Source organism: Pelophylax lessonae (assembly GCF_965119305.1).
Source record: "Pelophylax lessonae genome assembly, chromosome: 7".
Lineage (NCBI taxonomy): Eukaryota > Metazoa > Chordata > Amphibia > Anura > Ranidae > Pelophylax > Pelophylax lessonae.
In genome coordinates this window covers 24,520,553-24,540,487 of record NC_138774.1, presented here as the reverse complement: position 1 = coordinate 24,540,487, position 19,935 = coordinate 24,520,553, and the positions used below count along the sequence as shown (strand labels likewise).

General features: G+C 44.6%; 1 protein-coding gene across 1 annotated transcript in view; it reads left to right on the top strand.

Moving 5' to 3' along the window:
• The first annotated feature begins 2,666 nt into the window (after positions 1-2,666).
• Positions 2,667-19,935, top strand: part of DIAPH2 (diaphanous related formin 2) — a 1,824,032-nt gene continuing 1,806,763 nt past the window's right edge. Inside the window, exon 1 of the mRNA XM_082263377.1 lies at positions 2,667-3,201. Within this exon, the coding sequence (XP_082119503.1) occupies positions 3,088-3,201 (114 nt within the window). The 5' untranslated portion in view covers positions 2,667-3,087. The remainder of the gene's footprint in view (positions 3,202-19,935) is intronic.

Sequence of the window (19,935 nt, the reverse complement as noted above, 5' to 3'; positions counted from 1 at the left end):
CACTGATTCACAGACCCCAGCTCCCATGTGCATGAGCTATCAGGTAGTCTGTATGAGGCCCCGCAATTTCTATCATCAGCCCTGGTTGCCACATTTGTTGGGGAGCTAGCGCTGTGGTTCACATAGAGCTTACCACTCTTACGTTTGTTTTTTGTTTTTTTTTTTACCATCACACTAATGTAACATGAGTTGTAGATATGGACATTTTTAGCAGGAGTTCCCTGAGACCAGAAAGGCATTTCAAGGGTTCCTCCGTGTTGAAAAGCTTGAGAAAGGCTGGGGCTATAAGTTATTAAAGGGTATGACTTGAACTCCAAACTTTCTGCAAACTTTTGTATGCTATCAATGTATTACAATTAGAAATCGGCGTCACATTTAGTCACGATTGCCTCCAGCATCATCTCTAATTTGTAGGACTTTTCCCCCAAATTATTAGTGTTGGCAGGGCCGTCTTTAAAACAGGGCAAAAGGGGCTGCTGCCCTGGGCCCAGTCATTGTTGTGGGGCCCAAAGCAGGTGCCCCTTGAGCCCACACTGCTTGCAAATAGTTGATAACTGGATTTGGGAGGGCCCAAGAAAATATTTGCCCAGGGTCCAATCAATATTAAAGACAGCTCTGAGTGTTGGTTTGTGTTGTTGGGGAGCTAGCACTGTGGTTCGCATAGAGCTCACCACTCATGTGCTTTTTTTTTTTTACCATTACACTAATGTATCATGAGTTGTAGATATAGTCATTTTAGCAGGGGTTCCCTGAGACCGGAAACTTATTTCAAGGGTTCCTCCGTGTTGAAAAGCTTGAGAAAGGCCGGCTTTAAGTTATTAAAGGGTATGACTTGAACTTCAAACTTTCTGCAAACTTTCTATGCCATCAATGTATTATAATTAGAAATCGGCATCACATTTAGTCACGATTGCCTCCGGCATCATCTCTAATTTGTAGGACTTTTCCCCCGAATTATTAGTGTTGGTTTGTGTTGTTAGGAGCTAGAACTGTGGTTGGCATAGAGCTTACCACTCTTGTGTTTTTTTTACCATTACACTAATGTATCATGAGTTGTAGATATAGTCATTTTAGCAGGGGTTCCCTGAGACCGGAAAGGTATTTCAAGGGTTCCTCCGTGTTGAAAAGCTTGAGAAAGGCCAGCTATAAGTTATTAACCACTTACTGCATACTAACGTATGGGTACGTCGGTAAACTTTGCGGTAGTGTACCGGGAGGATGCCTCTAGCTAGAGGCATCCTCCCGGTACCGTGGTTTAGAGCCGACAGTTGGCTTTCCGTCGGTACCGACCGATGCGGCTCGGGAGCCGCTCGATCGTTACCTAGGGGGGCGGGAGGGGACGTCCCCCCCTCCTGCCACCTTCCGTGGCTTTTACCGGGGCTCCCATTCCACCGGGAGCCCCGAGCACCCAGCCGGCACGTCTGCCGGCTGGATGGAGTCCCGATGAATGCCAGAAACGGCTTTGATCGGGTCTCCGATGACGTAACCCGGAGGCGGCGTCCATGACGTCACTTCCGGGTTACTGCACTGCAAAAGGCGGCAAATTTGATAAACAGCTGTATGCAAAAACGCCGTTTTCGGCGTTTTGCATACATGGAAGTGTAGTGGAGGGGTCTAGGGTCTTTTAGACCCTTGATCCCTCCATAAAGTGTACCTGTCACTACATATTGGTGTCACAAGGGATGTTTACATTGCTTGTGACAGCATAAAAGTGATCAGATTTTTTATTTTTTTTTAAAAACTGTAATAAAAAGTTAAAAAAATAAATAAAATAAATGGGAAAAAAAACATTTTTAGCCGCCCCCGTCACCGTTAGCTCGCGCACAAAAAAAAACGTATACGGAAGTCGAGCCGCAAATGAAATCGCTGTTCAAACCACACATGTGAGGTATCGCCGTGATCGCCAGAGCGTGGGCAATAATTAAAAAAAAGAGCTACACTCTAACTCTAAACTGGTAACTGTTAAATAAATTTAAAGCGTCGCCTATTGAGATCTCTATTGACCGTAGTTTGTCGCCATCCCACGGGGGGGGGGGGCAATTTTAAACCGTAACATGTTGGGTATCTATTTACTCGGCGTGGCATCATCTTTCACAATATACAAAAAAAAATGGGCTAACTTTACTGTTTAGTATTTTTTAAATGCAGTGAAATGTGATTTTTCAAAATTTTTCCAAAAAAATGTCGTTTTAAAGACCGCTGCGCCAATACCGCGTGACAAAAAATATTGCAATGACTGACATTTTATTCTCCAGAGTCTTTGCTAAAAATATATATAATGTTTGGGGGTTCTAAGTAGTTTTCTAGGAAAAAATACTGGTTTTAACTTGTGAACAAAAAGTGCCCGAAATAGGGCTGGGGCTATAAGTTATTAAAGGGTATGACTTGAACTCCAAACTTTCTGCAAACTTTCTATGCCATCAATGTATTACAATTAGAAATCGGCGTCACATTTAGTCATGATTGCCTCCGGCATCATCTCTAATTTGTAGGACTTTTCCCCCGAAGCGTGACGCCCAGTTTTCTAATTGTCAGACAGGATATGCAAAGAAGCTGCATGAGTTTTTTTTTCTAAGCTTGCTGCCTTCCATGTGTGCTTGATAGGCCTTTGATTGTTACAGCCTGGTGCTCTTAGTTCCTGGTTGGGAGGGTGAACAGACGACAGTTCTGATTCCTTTCAGCTCTGCCTTAAAGGGAGACACAGGAAAAATATAAAAGATTCAAGCATGCAAACACTCATTGCAGGAGGGCTGTGAGCAAATCCTCTTCGGGGACCGGTCGGTCGACCACTTAAGGCAGGCATGTCAGAGGCGACCGTGGCTGGCAGCACGTTTGCACAACATATACACAGTGGGTGCTAAACAGAATTTAAAGGAGCCCGCGTAATCAGAGCCAGGAGCAGCAGCAGGAGCGGTGTGCGTCAGGGAGGGGACAATCCACTCTACCATAATTAATAAAGAGATAATAGGTGGTGTCTATCACCAGCAGAGCCCCCCCCTTTGAAAAAAACAAAAAAAATCCTCTCTGGCTGGATGAAACACCGGCCCGTCATTGGCTAGCATCTGGAAAATTTGGGGGGACGAGAAAATGGAGAGCCAGCCGACGGCGGCTGGGGGAGAGGACTCTCCGGGGAAGAACGCCGACAGGAATCCGAAGAGGAAGCCGTCTGAGCCGGACGAGAGCAAGAACAAACCCAAGCTGGTGAGTGGAGGCTTTGATTGTGTCAGCTGACCTGCCAGCAGCGTGCAATGGGCACGGTCGCTTTTATTTCATTTATTTATTTTGCATTTGCTGTGCCCGCTGTTGAAGCTGCCAGGCCGGGGTGGCAGCGCCTACTACCACTACATGATGTGACTGTGTTTATTCCTGCCTGTCTCTCTCTCTCTCTCTCTCCCCCCTCCCTTTGCCTTTCTTCCTAGGTGATGCTGGGAGAGGGGAGGGGATGTCTACCCAACTGTGAGGAAGGAGGGGATTTGGGGAGATCCCAAAGAAGAAGAGGAGGGGGGGGCACATTGACAGCTTTGGCTTTCTCTGTGCTCCCATCTGAGTGACAGACTCACCTGTCCTGCCTCCCTGTGCCTTGCACTGATTTCTCTGCAGCATCCCTACAATGTAGCATGGATAGGATGGATACAATGTAGCATGGATAGGATGGATACAATGTAGCATGGATAGGATGGATACAATGTAGCATGAATAGGATGGATACAATGCAGGATGGGTACAATGTAGGATGGATACAATGTAGGATGGGTACAATGTACAATGCAGGATGGGTACAATGCAGGATGGGTACAATGCAGGATGGGTACAATGTAGGATGGGTACAATGTACAATAGGATGGGTACAATGTAGGATGGGTACAATGTAGAATGCAGGATGGGTACAATGCTGGATGGGTACAATGCTGGATGGGTAGAATGTAGGATAGGTAGAATGTAGGATGGGTAGAATGCAGGATGGGTAGAATGCAGGATGGGTAGAATGCAGGATGGGTAGAATGCAGGATGGGTAGAATGCAGGATGGGTAGAATGTTGGATGGGTAGAATGTTGGATGGGTAGAATGTTGGATGGGTAGAATGTAGGATGGGTAGAATGTACAATAGGATGGGTACAATGTAGGATGGGTACAATGTAGAATGCAGGATGGGTACAATGCTGGATGGGTACAATGCTGGATGGGTAGAATGTAGGATAGGTAGAATGTAGGATGGGTAGAATGCAGGATGGGTAGAATGCAGGATGGGTAGAATGCAGGATGGGTAGAATGCAGGATGGGTAGAATGTAGGATGGGTAGAATGTTGGATGGGTAGAATGTAGGATGGGTAGAATGTAGCATAGGTACAGTGGGTAGAATGCAGGATGGATACAATGCAGGATGGGTAGAATGTAGGATGGATATAATGTAGCATAGGTACAGTGGGTAGAATGTAGGATGGGTAGAATGTAGGATCGATACAATGTAGCTTGGATACAATGTAGGATGTGTACAATGTATCATAGATACAATGTAGCATTCTCCTCCACTGACACCATTGTGCCTTCTCTCCAGGCAGCTGTGGCTGTATCAACTCAGTAGGCTTGTTAACCCTTGCCGCCATCACTTTTGGAGTGCTTGATGCAATTTGGGTCTCCTGTTGGTATTTAAGGGCCCTTTTTACTCCTTTGTGGTGCATTATTACGTCACTTGTTCACATGCATTTTGTTAAATCAGAACATAACAACTTGATAAAAACAACCTCCCTTGTGACAGCATGGGCCGTGACAGGTCCTCTTTGTGGAGAGATTTGGGGTCTATTCTGTTCTTTAGCAAGGAGCATACATTCCACATGAATAATTATGCTACCAAAATTGGTGAGTGCAGAAAATTGTCTCTAGCAATGCTCCTGTTTCTTCTTGCTGGAGGCTGCCATTTTGTTTAACCACTTGCATACCGGGAAAATTCCAGCATTCCTGTCCTACATGAAAAAAAATCATCTTTTATTTATTTATTTTTTTATTTATTTTTTTTTTTAAATTGACTTAGAACCCCCAAAAATATTTTATTTATATATATATATATATATATATATATATATATATATATATATATATATATATATATATATATATATATAAACCTTTTTAGCAGAGACCCTAGGGAATAAAATGCCGGTGATTGCAATTTTTTATGTCACACGGTATTCGCGCAGTGGTTTTTTTAAACACAATTTTTTTGGAAAAAAATCATTTCATGAATTAAAAAAAAAAAAACTAACAGTAATTTTAGCACAATTTTTTTGAGTAATGTGAAAGATGATGTTATGCCGAGTAAATAGATACCTAAAATGTCACGCTTTAAAATTGCGTCTGCCCTTGGAATTGCGTCAAAACTACGGTGCTTAAAATTCTCCATAGGTGACGCTTAAAGGCTTTAACAGGTTGCCAGTTTAGAGTGGCACAGGAGGTCTGGTGTTAGAATTATTGCTCTTATTCTGATTTTCACGACAATACCTCACATGTGTGGTTCAATCGCCGTTTACAAATGTGTGTGGGAGTAACACATGCATTTGCGCATAAGCACAGTGGGACGGGGGTGCTTTTCATTTTTTTTTTTTTTTTTTTTTATCATTTATTTTATTAATATTTTTATATATATAATATTATTTATTTTTTTTTTTTGGTAATAACTTTATTTCAACATCCCTTGTGACAGCATGGGCCATGACAGGTCCTCTTTATTGAGAGATTTGGGGTCTATTATGTTCTTCAGCAAGGAGCATACATTCCACATGAATAAATATTCTACCAAAATTGGTGTGTGCAGTAAATTGTCTCCAGCATTTTAGTTACATAGTTAGTGAGGTTAAAAGAAAAAGACACCAGTCCATCCAGTTCAACCTATGATGTGTGTGCTTGTGTTGTAGTACATTGTATATCCCTGTATGTTGTGGTCGTTAAGATGCCCATCTAATCGTTTTCTGAAACTGATACCACTGTTTGTGGAAGAGAATTCCACATCCTTACTGCTGTGACAGTAAAGAACCCTTTATGCAGTTTACACAGCAGGGGGTCCAATGAGTTCCCATTCACCATTTCAGGTGCGAATCGGGTCCAAATTCTTACTTGAAAAGACACACAGGACCTTTTTCCAGTGCAGACCGAGGCCGCCCCGGAGCTGTGTGAACTGGCTCCTCTCATGCGTAATGGCCGCGGGGTCAAGGCATTTTTTCCACTGACCCCCCCCCTTCATGACTTAATTTTAGCAGGGGTCAGATGAGACCAAATCATTTCAAGGGTTCCTCTGGGGTTTAGAAAGGCTGGTTTAAGAGCCGGTCCACATAGGCGCGACCCGACTTGCCGGGGCGACCTGTGAAGTCGCGGTGCGCAGCTCGCACCGCGACCTCGGAGTGGCATGCACGGACTTCATATCATTGAAGTCAATGCAGGTCACTCCAGGTCGCCCCAAAGTAGCTCAGGACCCTTTTTCTAAGTCGGAGCGACTTGTGTCGCTCCTATTAGAACGGGTCCTGTGCTAATCTATGGCAGGCGACTTGTCAGGCGACCCCCAGTGTGAACCGTCTCTAAGGCGTTCTGGTACATGACATAGTAACAGTGTTATATAAATACTTACATAAAATAATGAATAATATTATCACCATTTATAAATATTATTATTTATAATTATTTTATTATGTAATTATAAATAATATTATTATTATTCTTATTATTTCTATATGGTGATATTAAAATAATATTATTTAGAATAAAATAATTAAAAAAAAAATACATAATATATAATTTATGTGTTATTTATACCATGGTTGCCTATTTATAATTGCATACATAAAATGTAATTTAATAATTACATAAAATAATTATTTAAATAATAATTATAAATGATGATGATGATAATATTTTGTTTATGTATTTATAATACTGTTCCTATGTCATGAACCAGAACACCTTAAACCAGCCCCTCTCAACCCCAGAGGAACCCTTAAAATAATTATTAGGTCTCAGGGAACCCCTGCCAAAATGGGGGTCATTGGGAAAAATGCCTTGACCTTAATGGTCAGGCAAGAATGTCTCCCCTATTTTGGTGGTCAGCTTACCACCCTTCCAGACAGTGAGGAAGATCATTAAGTAATCAATAATGTCATGGTGCTAGCTCTGGCAAGTGATATTGGACATGGAACTGTCTAAGCACCATCAGACGGGAGGTTAATCGGTAACAACTCAAGGAACCCCCAGCAACCACTTGAGGAACCCTAGGGTTCCAAAAGCCGTGGTTGAGAATGGCTGCCTCAAACTATGCCTAAATAGATCTCCATGTCACCTTATCTTGTGTTCTTTAATTTCTCAGCCCTGATGAAGGAAGTATTGAGCCCCCGGAATGAGTTGGATTTTTCTTGTGACCTCCTGGTGTGCACAGTAACGATTTACTAGACTTGTACCCATTACTCGCACCCTTTCACATAAGTTTGGCCTTAGTACAGGACAGGAAGTGAGAAGAAATCCCTCTAAATGAGTCATCACAGAAACAGGTGTCCCCATTGGAATATCCCCCCCCCCCCCCTACTCCTACATTTTAGACTTCCTTGTTTCTTTCTGTCCTAGAAAGTGGTGACTCGGGGAAAAAGAAAAGGGTGAATCTACCTAGCGAGGTCACAGAGAACCATAAAAATCAGGGGTTCTCTACCTTATCCACAGGTTTTAATCGGTAGGGGAAGTACCAGGGTCGCAAAGGTCACACTTGCGCTCGTGCCGTGGCTCTTGGCCACTATGGGGCAGAAAGGGAGCCCGCTGCAGCACATGTGCCCAGCACACACTGCTGTGAGCCTAGAGTTGTGCGACTTGCTTGTGAGTCACTTGCGACTGGTTTTGCGATTTCATTTACAACTTGATTGTTATTTAACATTGCAGTCTATGGCATTAAAATCGCATCAAAGTCACAGAAAAGTAAAGAGCCCCGGGATCAGTGGGACGGGCCCCAAGCTCAGAGAAAAGGGCCCTGGGACCAGAGAAAAGGGCCCCACTGGTGGGGGGAGGGGTTCGTGGTTTCTTGCACTGGGGCCCTGAAGGTTAATTAAAATTACACCACTGGGTTTAACCAGTTCTGAATCGGAAGGATTTGCCTCCTTAATAACCAGGCCATTTTTTGCGGTTCGGCACTGCGTTACTTTAACAGAAAATGCGCGGTTGTGCGACGCTGTACCCAAATAAAATTGATGTCTTTTGCTCTCCCACAAGTAGAGCTTTCTTTTGGTGGTATTTGATCACCTCTGCGATTTTTATTTATTTATTTCTTTTTTGCGCTATGAACAAAATAGCGACAATTCTGAAAAAATAAACAAAAAACAATATTTTTCTCTTTCTGCTATATAACATTCCCAAAAAAATAAATAAATTAAAAAATCTAATTTGTTTCATCCTTTTAGGCCAATTTGTTTTCTGCTACATATTTTTGGTACAAAAAAAATCCCAATAAGTGTATTTTGATTGGTTTGCGCAAAAGTTATCACGTCTACAAACTAGGGGAAAGATTTATGTCATTTTTATTTATTTATTTTTTTACTAGTAATGTGTAATCTGCGATTTTTTTTTTTTTGGCAGGACTGCGATTTTCCGGCGCACAAATCGGACCCCTAACTGACATTTTTGACACTTTTGGGGGGACCAGTGACATTACTACAGTAATCAGTGCTACAAATATGCACTGTTACTGTAAAAATGACACTGGCAGGGGGATAACCAAATGATAATTAAAGGGTTAATTATGAGCCTAGGGGAGTGTTTTCTAACTGTATGGGCTTGTGAATCTGTGATTTTTGGCAGGACTGCGACTTTCTGTGATTTTTTTGGCAGGACTGCGACTTTGCGGCGGACAGATCGGACCCCTAACTGACATTTTTGACACTTTTGGGGGGGACCAGTGACATTACTAGAGTAATCAGTGCTAAAAAATGCACTGTTACTGTAATAATGACACCGGCAGGTAAGGGGTTAACCTAGGGGTGATTAAAGGGTTAAGTGTGAGCCTAGGGTAGTGTTTTCTAACTGTATGGGGGAGGGGCTTGTCAAATGACCATAGAGACCTGTGATCCTATATAGAAGGATCACAGGCGCTCTGTGATCATTCCTGAGAGAAGAACGGTCGGATGTGTTTACAACAGTTGACCGTTCTTCTCTCTCCGCAGGGAGCGATCGCGGGTGCCCGGCGGAAATCGCCGCCACTGGTCCAGTGGATCAGCTTCCTCGCTGCCTAGTGAGGGTGGGCACTCGCCCCCCCCCCCCCCCAGCACCATGCGCGCGACCGATGTAGGGCTACGTCGTTTCGCGCAGCCGAGCCAGCCTGCCGCGGTAAATATGCGGCGAGTGGTCGGCAAGTGGTTAATAATACCTACTGTAACGGCACCCCGGACACAAAAGGGTTAAAACCATTTAGGAGATCTTCCCCCTTCCAGAGCTACAGGCACAGCTACTTGCAGGACACCAAACTCCTGAACTGGAAACCAAGGAATGATGCAAACAGTGTAGCTAGAACCTTATGAATGCTGCATACAGCTGAATAGGAAAAAAACATATGAAGAGTTTACACTCCTAGCAGTCAAATTGGAACAGAATACAATAAATCCCCCCAATAACGAGACAAAGGTCCGAGTTGAGGGTAAAACAGGAACAACCTTTATTGGAAGAACACAGCACACTTTTATACAGAATTTGGAACATCCTGCCCCCAACAACAGCTTTCCTATTGGTAAATTGTAAAGTACCTGCAGTTCCCCATAAGGTCCTCTCCAGCCATGCAAATGAGGGCTTGAAAATGAGTCAGCAGTGATTGGTCAGATGGATTGACCAGAAGGACTGCCATGTGCAAGGAGACAGAAGCCCCAGGGGGCAATCAATGTACACAATAGTCAGACACAGAACAATGGTTCCCTAACGAGCCCTCAATACACATTACTCTGAGTGTCAATACATCTCTTAGCAGACAACAGGTGAGGTCATTAGCACACCTGACAATAGGTGAATGGAAAGCCACCTCAGACCAAAAGCAACATTGTTAGCCAGCCCGTCTCCTCATTGAACCTCCTGGAATGACCATATTAGGAGTGCACTTCCTGTGCCTTACAGTGTACAGGAATAAGGTAGATCTCCATATTTCCTGAGAGAACCATATTCTCAGTGTACACCGCCCTCCCGGTCACCCTGCATCCATAAAAGATGCAGGGTGACTTAAACATAAGAAAGCCACACAAGGCTGGACATGGTGTCTCCCAACCTCTTTAAAGAAATTTGGGTTCCACAACCCCCATGCCCAAAGTGACTCCTGTCACACCTACTTTATCCAAAACTTAAATCTCTGTCTAAACAAACATTTTTAAGCCTAAAGTCCAAATAAAGTTTTATCTTTTAGTTTTTGGGTAGGATGGGCAAGAGATAAAAATGTATGTAAGGTTTTTTATTTCTGTTCTGTTGCCCCTTTAGGGAGATTTCCCTTCACTTCCTGTCCCTGTGACACAAATACATGAAATGGGGAGTTTGGTTGCCACAAGACAGAAGGGCGCCGTCAGCAATAAAGACATTGCCGTAACTTCTAACACTTCCCAACTTTTTTTTTTTCTTTGGTGATTATACTTGGCAATGCCATAAAATATATACAGCTAAATTAAAATTAAATAATATATATATTGTTTTAATTATTAAATCGTTCCCCTAGTTTGTAGATGTGATAACTTTTGCGCAAACCATTTTTCCCCCATCGCATTCAAATCGCAGGCAGCTCACACTGCCGTTTGCGAATCGCTGGGGGTGTCACAGTTAACGACACCCCCAGATCAGTTCGCAAAATAACTAGATTAACCACTTTGAGACCGGAAGGATTTTCCCCCTTAATGACCAGGTCACTTTTTTTCAACTTGGTACCGTGTGACTTTAACGGACAATTGAGCGGTCGTTTGACGCTGTACCCAAATGAAATTGACATCCTTTTTTTCCCTCACAAACAGAGCTTTCTTTTGGTGGTATTTGATCACCTGTGCAATTTTTATTTTTATTTTTTTATGTTTACAAACAACAAAAGAGCAACAATTCTGAAAAAAAAAAAAAAAATAATAATTTTCACTTTCTGCTATATGACATTCCCAAAAAAAATAAAAATTAAAAATCAAATTTTTTTTAACATTTTAGGCCAATTTGTTTTCTGCTACATATTTTTGGTAAAAAAAAAAATCGCAATAAGCGTATTTTGGTTTGCGCAAAAGTTATTGCATCTACTAACTACGGGAAAGATTTATGTCATTTTTATTTTATTTGTTTATTTTTTTGCTGGACTGCGACATTGCGGCAGGCAGATCGGACCCCTGACTGACATTTTTGACAGTTTTGGGGGGACCAGTGACATTACTGCAGTAATCAGTGCTTAAAATATGCTCTGTTACTGTAATGATGACATTGGCAGGGAAGGGGTTAACATTATGGGTGATCAAGGGGTTAAATGTGAGCCTAGGGGAGTCATTCTAACTGTGGGGGGGCGGGGCTTGTGAAATGATCATAGAGACCTGTGTTCCTATATAGAAGGATCACAGGCGCTCTGTGATCATTCCAGGGAGAAGAACGGTCGGATGTGGTTACAACATCCGACCGTTCTTCTCTCTCAGCGGGGAGCGATCGTGGGTGTCAGACAGCAATCGGAGCCGCTTGCCCCATGCACCGGAGTTCCCGCAGACGAATAGGGGCGGGAGCGCAGCGCCGGCGCCGCGTGCTCGCCCCCTAGCTGCCTGCACGCGACCGATGTATAGCTATGGCGGTTTGGCCAGGAACCGCTGCCTGCTGCATTATAACTGCGGCGGGCGGTCGTAAACGGGATAAGGAATGTAAAGGAAACAATTTTTTTCGTCATGCACATGTCTAATTCCAGTCGGCGGCGCGGACAATCTCAGTCGACTCTCGCTAATCTTCTTTGTATCCACTTTGTATTTACTCAGCAAAGTGTTTCATGTTTGAGTTAATAAGCAAACAAGGTCATGTGACTTCCTACCGCCGTCCATTGATCTGAGCTTGTTCCATGCATTGTTTGTGACCGCAGGCTCTGGTCGCAGCGAGAAGTGTCAATGGCGCCGCCCATTCATGCACCTGATATCATGGCGCCTGACCGGTTCAATGCTGAACAAATTTAAATTGTTACATTTGAATCTCTTTAGTAGAACTCATAGAGCTGAATAAAGACTAAGAGCCGGTTCACACTACTCCGACTTGTCAGGCGACTTGGTCACCTGACAAGTAGCTCCCAATGCTGTGCAATGGAACTGTTCTAATCAGAGTGACTCAAGTCGCTCTGACTTAGAAAAAGGTTCCTGCACTATTTTTTGGCGAAGTCGGAGCGACTTGCATTGACTTCTATGAGAAGTCGTTTGCAAGCCGTGATGAAGTCGCGCTGCACGGGCGACTTCAAAGCCGTCCGAAGTCGGGGCGACTTTGAGTCGGATTAGTGTGAATCGGCTCTTAGGCTCCATTCACACCTGAGCGTAATGTTCTCAGGCGTTTTTTGGGCGTTTTGTTTTTTTTTTTTTTGGTCGTTTTTGTGAACATAGGCCATTGGAATGAATGGGATTTTGCTTGTTGGGCATTTTGAGACTTCAGAGATGAGCGATTTTATGAGCTGAAAAACTCTCAGGACCTAAGTGCCGGGTTCACACACATGCGATGCAGTAACTCTACGAATCCACTGCCGGTTCCCGCATCGCATTCAACTCGCAGACAGTTCACACCACCATATGCGAATCGCTGGGGGTGTCAATACAAAGTTAACGACACCCCCAGATCAGTTTGCATATCGCAGTGTGAGCTGTCAGTTAGAACATGAATCGGATCGCATAGGTGTGAACACCCATGCGATCCGATTCTGGTGCGGACCCAAAAAATGGACCTGTGTGAGTTGTCTGAATTTGGTGCAAATCTGTATTAGAATTTGTATCGCACAGACATCGCATTTGACTTGCAGAGCAGTGCGCTCCGAATCGCATGCAATGTCTGTCATCGCATATATGTGAACCGGCGCTGAGGGCCAGTTCACACCACATGCAGTCCAGTGCGTTTTTTTTTTTCTGCATTATAAACGCATGGGAAGTAGGCTATATGGTTTTCAATTGCATAGTTCACACCAGTGCAGTCACTTCCAGTGGGTTCCAGAAAAAAAAAGTAGAACATGATGCGTTTTTCCTGCACTGGACAATACTGGAACAAAGTAAAATGCATCAAAATGCACTGGAACGCACCAAAAACACACTGTAGCGCACATGTCCTTATTTAACCACTTCTGGACCGCCCGCCACAGTATTATGTCGCTACTTTGACATTAAATACCGGGATTATGGCAGCAGATAGCTGCCATAATCTCAGTATTTGTTTTACTTTCATAAAAGTGGTTTCAGCAGCTGATTTGCCGCAGGATCACTTTTATGGGCGGTGGAATAGGTGCCCCCCCCATCCCGCCTTTTCTCCGTTGTTTTCCCGGCTTACCGGAGCTGTTGGTAGCGGGGAAAACTATCCGGTCCTTTCCCCTCCTAGGCAGGAAGTTGGGTGAGGGCAAGCTGGTCCCCACTCCACTCTTTGGCCTTGGAGGACCGGAGCGACGTCATACGTCACTTCCTCCCAATGGCCTTACAGGGCCCATTTTTTTCATGATGGAAAAAAAAAAAGACTTTTTTTTTTGCTTTTGTACAGCATATATAACAGTGTAAATTTGCTGTCCACTCACAATAACTCAACACACAGCCATTAATGTCTAAACCGCTGGCAACAAAAGTGAGTACACCCCTAAGTGACAATGTCCAAATTGGGCCCAAAGTGCAATATTTCATGTGGCCACCATTATTTCCCAGCACTGCCTTAACCCTCTTGGGCATTGAGTTCACCAGAGCTTCACAGGTTGCCACTGGAGTCCTCTTCCACTCCTCCATGATGACATCACGGAGCTGGTGGATGTTAGAGACCTTGCGCTCCTCCACCTTCCATTTGAGGATGCCCCACAGATGCTCAATAGGGTTTAGGTCTGGAGACATGCTTGGCCAGTCCATCACCTTTACCCTCAGCTTCTTTAGCAAGGCAGTGGTCATCTTGGAGGTGTGTTTGGGTCGTTATCATGTTAGAATACTGCCCAGCGGCCCAGTCTCCGAAGGGAGGGGATCATGCTCTGCTTCAGTATGTCACAGTACATGTTTTTCAGGGGTTGGACTTGGCCCCTTAGTTCCAGTGAAGGGAACTTTTAAGGCATCAGCATTTCAAGCCATTTTGGACAATTTCATGCTCCCAACTTTGTCGGAACAGTTTTGGGATGGCCCCTTCCTGTTCCAACATGACTGCGCACCAGTGCACAAAGCAAGGTCCATAAAGACATGGGTGAGGGAGTTTGGGGTGGAGGAACTTGACTGTCCTGACCTCAACCAGATAGAACACCTTTGGGATGAATTAGAGTGGAGACTTAAAGCTAGGCCTTCTCGTCCAACATCAGTGCCTGACCTCACAAATGCGCTTCTGGAAGAATGGTCAAACATTCCCATAGACACACTCCTAAACCGCCTTCCCAGAAGAGTTGAAGCTGTTATAGCTGCAAAGGGTGGGCCAACTCAATATTGAACCCTACAGACTAAGACTGGAATGCCATTAAAGTTCATGTGCGTGTAAAGGCAGGCGTCCCAATACTTTTGACAATATAGTGTATGTGAACCCAGCCTAAAGCTGAAATTTTATCTTCTTATATCTTTGCCCTTCCCTGGTTTCTGCTTTCCTCCTCACCAAATAGGCCGATGAAATAAAATAAGACCCTTCTGTTTTCTCTACAGACCTTATTTTAGACACATTGATGTCATCACTGGACCTCCTGGCTCATGGCCAGATCTGGGGGGGACAGGGTTGTAGGGGTAAGGTGTGTGCCCCCCCAGATTTCAGTTACAACCCCCAAACCTTGGGGGGGGGGGGGGGGACAACTTTGACCTTATCTAGAGACCCGAAGTAAAATATAAACTATTATGTTGATAACTATTACATTGGCACAGAGCAGCAATAACAACCTCACATGGAAAATCTCATGTGATCGTCTCGGGTGCAAATTTACAACTCAAATATTTGGCATTAAATCTCATCCAGAATCTGTGCTGCCAAAAATGTAACCGGTCATATACTGTATATACCCCCCCATGTACCCCCCCTCCCCCCGGTCATGTACTGTATATTCCCCCCCCCCCATATACCCCCACCTCCCCCCCGGTCATATACTGTATATTCCCCCCCCATATACCCCCCTTCCCCGGTCATATACTGTATATTCCCCCCCCCCCATATACCCCCACCTCCCCCCCGGTCATATACTGTATATTCCCCCCTCCCCCCCATATACCCCCACCTCCCCCCCGGTCATATACTGTATATTCCCCCCTCCCCCCCATATACCCCCACCTCCCCCCCGGTCATATACTGTATATTCCCCCCCCCATATACCCCCACCTCCCCCCCGGTCATATACTGTATATTCCCCCCTCCCCCCCATATACCCCCACCTCCCCCCCGGTCATATACTGTATATTCCCCCCCCATATACCCCCACCTCCCCCCGGTCATATACTGTATATTCCCCCCTCCCCCCCCATATACCCCCACCTCCCCCCCGGTCATATACTGTATATTCCCCCCCCGGGTGCAAATTTACAACTCAAATATTTGGCATTAAAACTCATCCAGAATCTGCGCTGCCAAAAATGTAACCGGTCATTTACTGTATACCCCCCCCCCCAAATACCCCCACCTCCCCCCCCGGTCATATACTGTATATTTCCCCCCCCCCCCCCCCCGTGTGCAAATTTACAAGTCAAATCTTTGCCATTAAGACTCCTCCAGAATCTGTGCTGCCAAAAATGTAACCGGTCATATGCTGTATATTCCCCCCCCCCCCAAAATACCCCCACCTCCCTCCCCCGGGTACAAATTTACAACTCAAATATTTGGCATTAAAACCAATCCAGAATGTGTGCTGCCAAAAATGTAACCGGTCATATACTGTATATTTCCCCCCCCCCAATACCCCCACCTCCCCCCCGGTCATATACTGTATATCCCCCCCAAAAAAAAATACCCCCGCCCCCTCCCCCCCTGGGTGCAAATTTACAACTTAAATATTTGGCATTAAGACTCGTCCAGAATCTGTGCTGCCAAAAATATACTGTATATACCCCCCCAAATACCCCCACCTCCCCCCTGGGTGCAAATTTACAACTCAAATATTTGGCATTAAAACTCCTCCAGAATCTGTGCTGCCAAAAATGTAACCGGTCATATACTGTATATACCCCCCCCCCCCCCCAAATACCCCCACCTCCCCCCCTGGGTGCAAATTTACAACTCAAATATTTGGCATGAAGACTCCTCCAGAATCTGTGCTGCCAAAAATGTAACCGGTCATATACTGTATATACCCCCCCCCCCCCCCGGGTGCAAATTTACAACTCAAATATTTGACATTAAGACTCATCCAGAATCTGTGCTGCCAAAAATGTAACCGGTCCAGAGGCGTAACTAGAACCTTCGGGGCCCCGGTGCAAGAAACCATGAAGGGCCCCCTGGACCGCTGGCGCCCTGGGGCCCTTTACTCTAGTTGCGGGGCCCTTTATTACGGTCCCGCAGCGGGACCCTTTCACAAGTTCTGCAGTGGGCCCCCTTCCTGCCATCTTGGGGCCTCCCCACGGTGGTGGAATGCCAGGGCCCTGTCGCAAGTGTGACCTTTGCGATCCTGGAAGATCACCCACTGTGGGGAGTAGTTTTTTTTTGGTATTTTAATTGTATTATTTTTTATCATTTTATTTAATTTTTTTACAATGTCACTGACTATGACTCTGTCCATTCAGAAAAGGAAGGAGCTTGTAAATTACATATTTACCGACCCCTTCCGGGTTCTCTACTGTGACACATCCCCTGCAGCAGCCGGCAGGAGAGGGAAGGGAGAATTCTGAAGGGGGGGGCAGCACAGAAGGGGGCACACAGGGGAGCACACAGGGGCCCAGAGACAGCAGAACACAAGTATACTGGATAGGAGAAGTGGCGGGGGGCAGCATACAGAGGAACCAATCTCCTCCATTTTTCTCCTGCAGCTACAGAAGGAAAAAGGAGGACAGTGATTTCTCTACATGCTGCCCCTCCTATTCAGGTGTACAGGGGAGCCACATGGGCCCCCTTGAGCATGGGGCCCAGTTGCGATTGCAACCCCTGTAGTTACGCCCCTGAACCGGTCATATACTGTATATTCTCCCCCCCCAAAAAAATACCCCCACCTCCCCCCCGGGTGCAAATTTACAACTCAAATATTTGGCATTAAGACTCGTCCAGAATCTGTGCTTCCAAAAATGTAACCGGTCATTTACTGTCTATGCCCCCACCTCCCCCAAATAGCCCCCAACCCCCCCAATACCCCCTCCTCTCCACCGTGGGGTTACTTGCTTTACCTATCACTCTGCTGGTGGCTGCCAAACACAGTACAATTGGCCATACATTATACCAGTGATGGTGAACCTTGGTACCCCAGATGTTTGGGAACTACATTTCCCATGATGCTCATCTACACTGCAGTGCATGAGCATCATGGGAAATGTAGTTCCAAAACATCTGGGGATGCCAAGGTTCTCCATCACTGCATTATTCAATCTGATTCTACAATCTACTATGCAATATTAGAGCCATCCTAAGCAATCTATTCAGATAATGTCCAATCAGGCGGATTCTTAAGCTGGATACGCATTATACCATTTTCTTTAGATTTTTTTTAACCTTTTTAGATTTAAAACCATTAATAGGAGATCAAACCTGAACACTTGCCATTTGTATGCAATCAGACAGGCCCTTGCATTACATAGTTGAAGGTAAATGTAAAGGAAATTGAACAACAAAAGTTGCATAGTGTGTATCCAGCTTTACACTGAGTAGTTGACGGTAGATCTAAAGGAGATTGTACAATCAGATTGTATGTTGTATGGGCAGCCTGAAACCAAGGATTGACTGATTGTTTCTCAAAGTTACTTGATACTTTTTGATTTGTACAATTTTTTTTAAAGTAGTGCCCCAGTGGGGTTCCAAAAGGGGCAGGGGGGGGGGGGAGGGGTGCCCGCTGCAGAGTTAGGGCGAGGGAAGGGATCAGCCAAAGGACAATAAATAAGGACATGCTGCTTCTAATTAAAGGGTGTGTGTCTGATTATACAGATAGTACAACCCATAATTACTAAGTGTTGTACAATCACAGCTCACCTCTACTGAGATATCTATTCTCTATTCCTGACATTGCTGATCTGATTCTGGAAATGGCGATTCTCTGACTGCTTATGGAGGTGATATGGCTTTAATGTCTATCAAGTCACTGAGCCAGAAGAAGCATGTGATGAGGAATGGAGGCTTTTCCCTGAATCCATGCAGCAAGCAGTGGAAGATAGCGGAGCAAAGGATTCCCCCCCCCTCCCCATTACACCTCCTTCAAATCTCAGATCAGTCCTCATACAACTTCTCTTCTGACCACAGATCAGTCCTTTAAACCTCTCTTCTGATCCCAGATCCGTCCCTTTAAACTTCTTTTTAGACCCACAGATCAGGTCATTCCATGTAAATTGACGGAGGCTTCACCTCCCTCTTCTTCTAAGATAAAGGCTGGAGGGGCGTCACTGTGACAGCCTGTGACTGTGAGAAATCCTCCCACACCATGTTTTTGCCAAAAAATAAAAAATAAACTGAACAAAATTATAAACGCAACACTTTTTTATTTTTGCCCCCATTTTTCATGAGCTGAACTCAAAGATCTTCTATGTACACAAAATGCCTATTTCTCTCAAATCTGTCTAAATCTGTGTTAGTGAGCGCTTCTTCTTTGCCCAGATTTTTTTTTTTTTTTTATATTTGTATGATGATTTAAAACTGTTTATTGATGTTATTTATTTTTACTCTGTATTCCAAAGGCTGTTGTTTAAAAAAAAAAAAAAAACAGCCTTTGGAATACAGAGTAAAAATAAATAATATCGATACACAGTTTTAAATCATAATATAAAATTAGAAAAAAATAAAAAAGTGACTAGCAGCAGAGGACTAGAAGCTCCTCCTGCTTATGTTTCCCTGCAGACAGGCTGGGAGAGAGCTGGGTCATGTGACAGCTGGATATCGATTAGGAAAAAGATACTTAGAAGTGTTTTGTTAATAAAAAAAATAAAATAAAATAAAAAAAATAGTGCTATTATCAATATACAGAAATAAGACAATGTACATTAAGCAGTTAGTTGTTTAATATCACTTTAAGTCCCAGCCAGGAGCATGCTGGAACTTGTAGTTCTGCTGCAGTTGGAGACCCGCAGGCCTCATAAGCCGGCTAAATGAACCAGGAAATCCCAAGAAGAAGAAGAATGACAAGAAGTTGGTTTGTTACCATCATTTCCTCCTAATGAGGCCACTTCCCCCTCTTCTGCTACAATGTCATCGGAGTGTAGAAATGAATGGCATTGTTTATAATCCCCGGAGAAGAGGAAACTATTCATAGAGGGAAATGTAAATATTTATTTTACACCGGGATAGTGCAAAATGCCTCCAGGGCTCCCAACAAACACCTGCCAGGGCATGAGAGCCAAGAGTGGAACTTTACGTTGGATCTTCAGCAGATCATGCGGAGACTCTTATCCCTGATTTTCCGTGAGCGTCCATCCGTCACCCGCCCATCCGTCACCCGCTCATCCGTCACCCGTCCTCCATCACCCGTCCTCCATCACCCGCTCATCCATCACCCGCTCATCCATCACCCGCTCATCCATCACCCGTCCTCTGTCACCCGTCCTCTGTCACCCGTCCTCTGTCGCCCGTCCTCTGTCGCCCGTCCTCTGTCGCCCGTCCTCTGTCGCCCGTCCTCTGTCGCCCGTCCTCTGTCGCCCGTCCTCT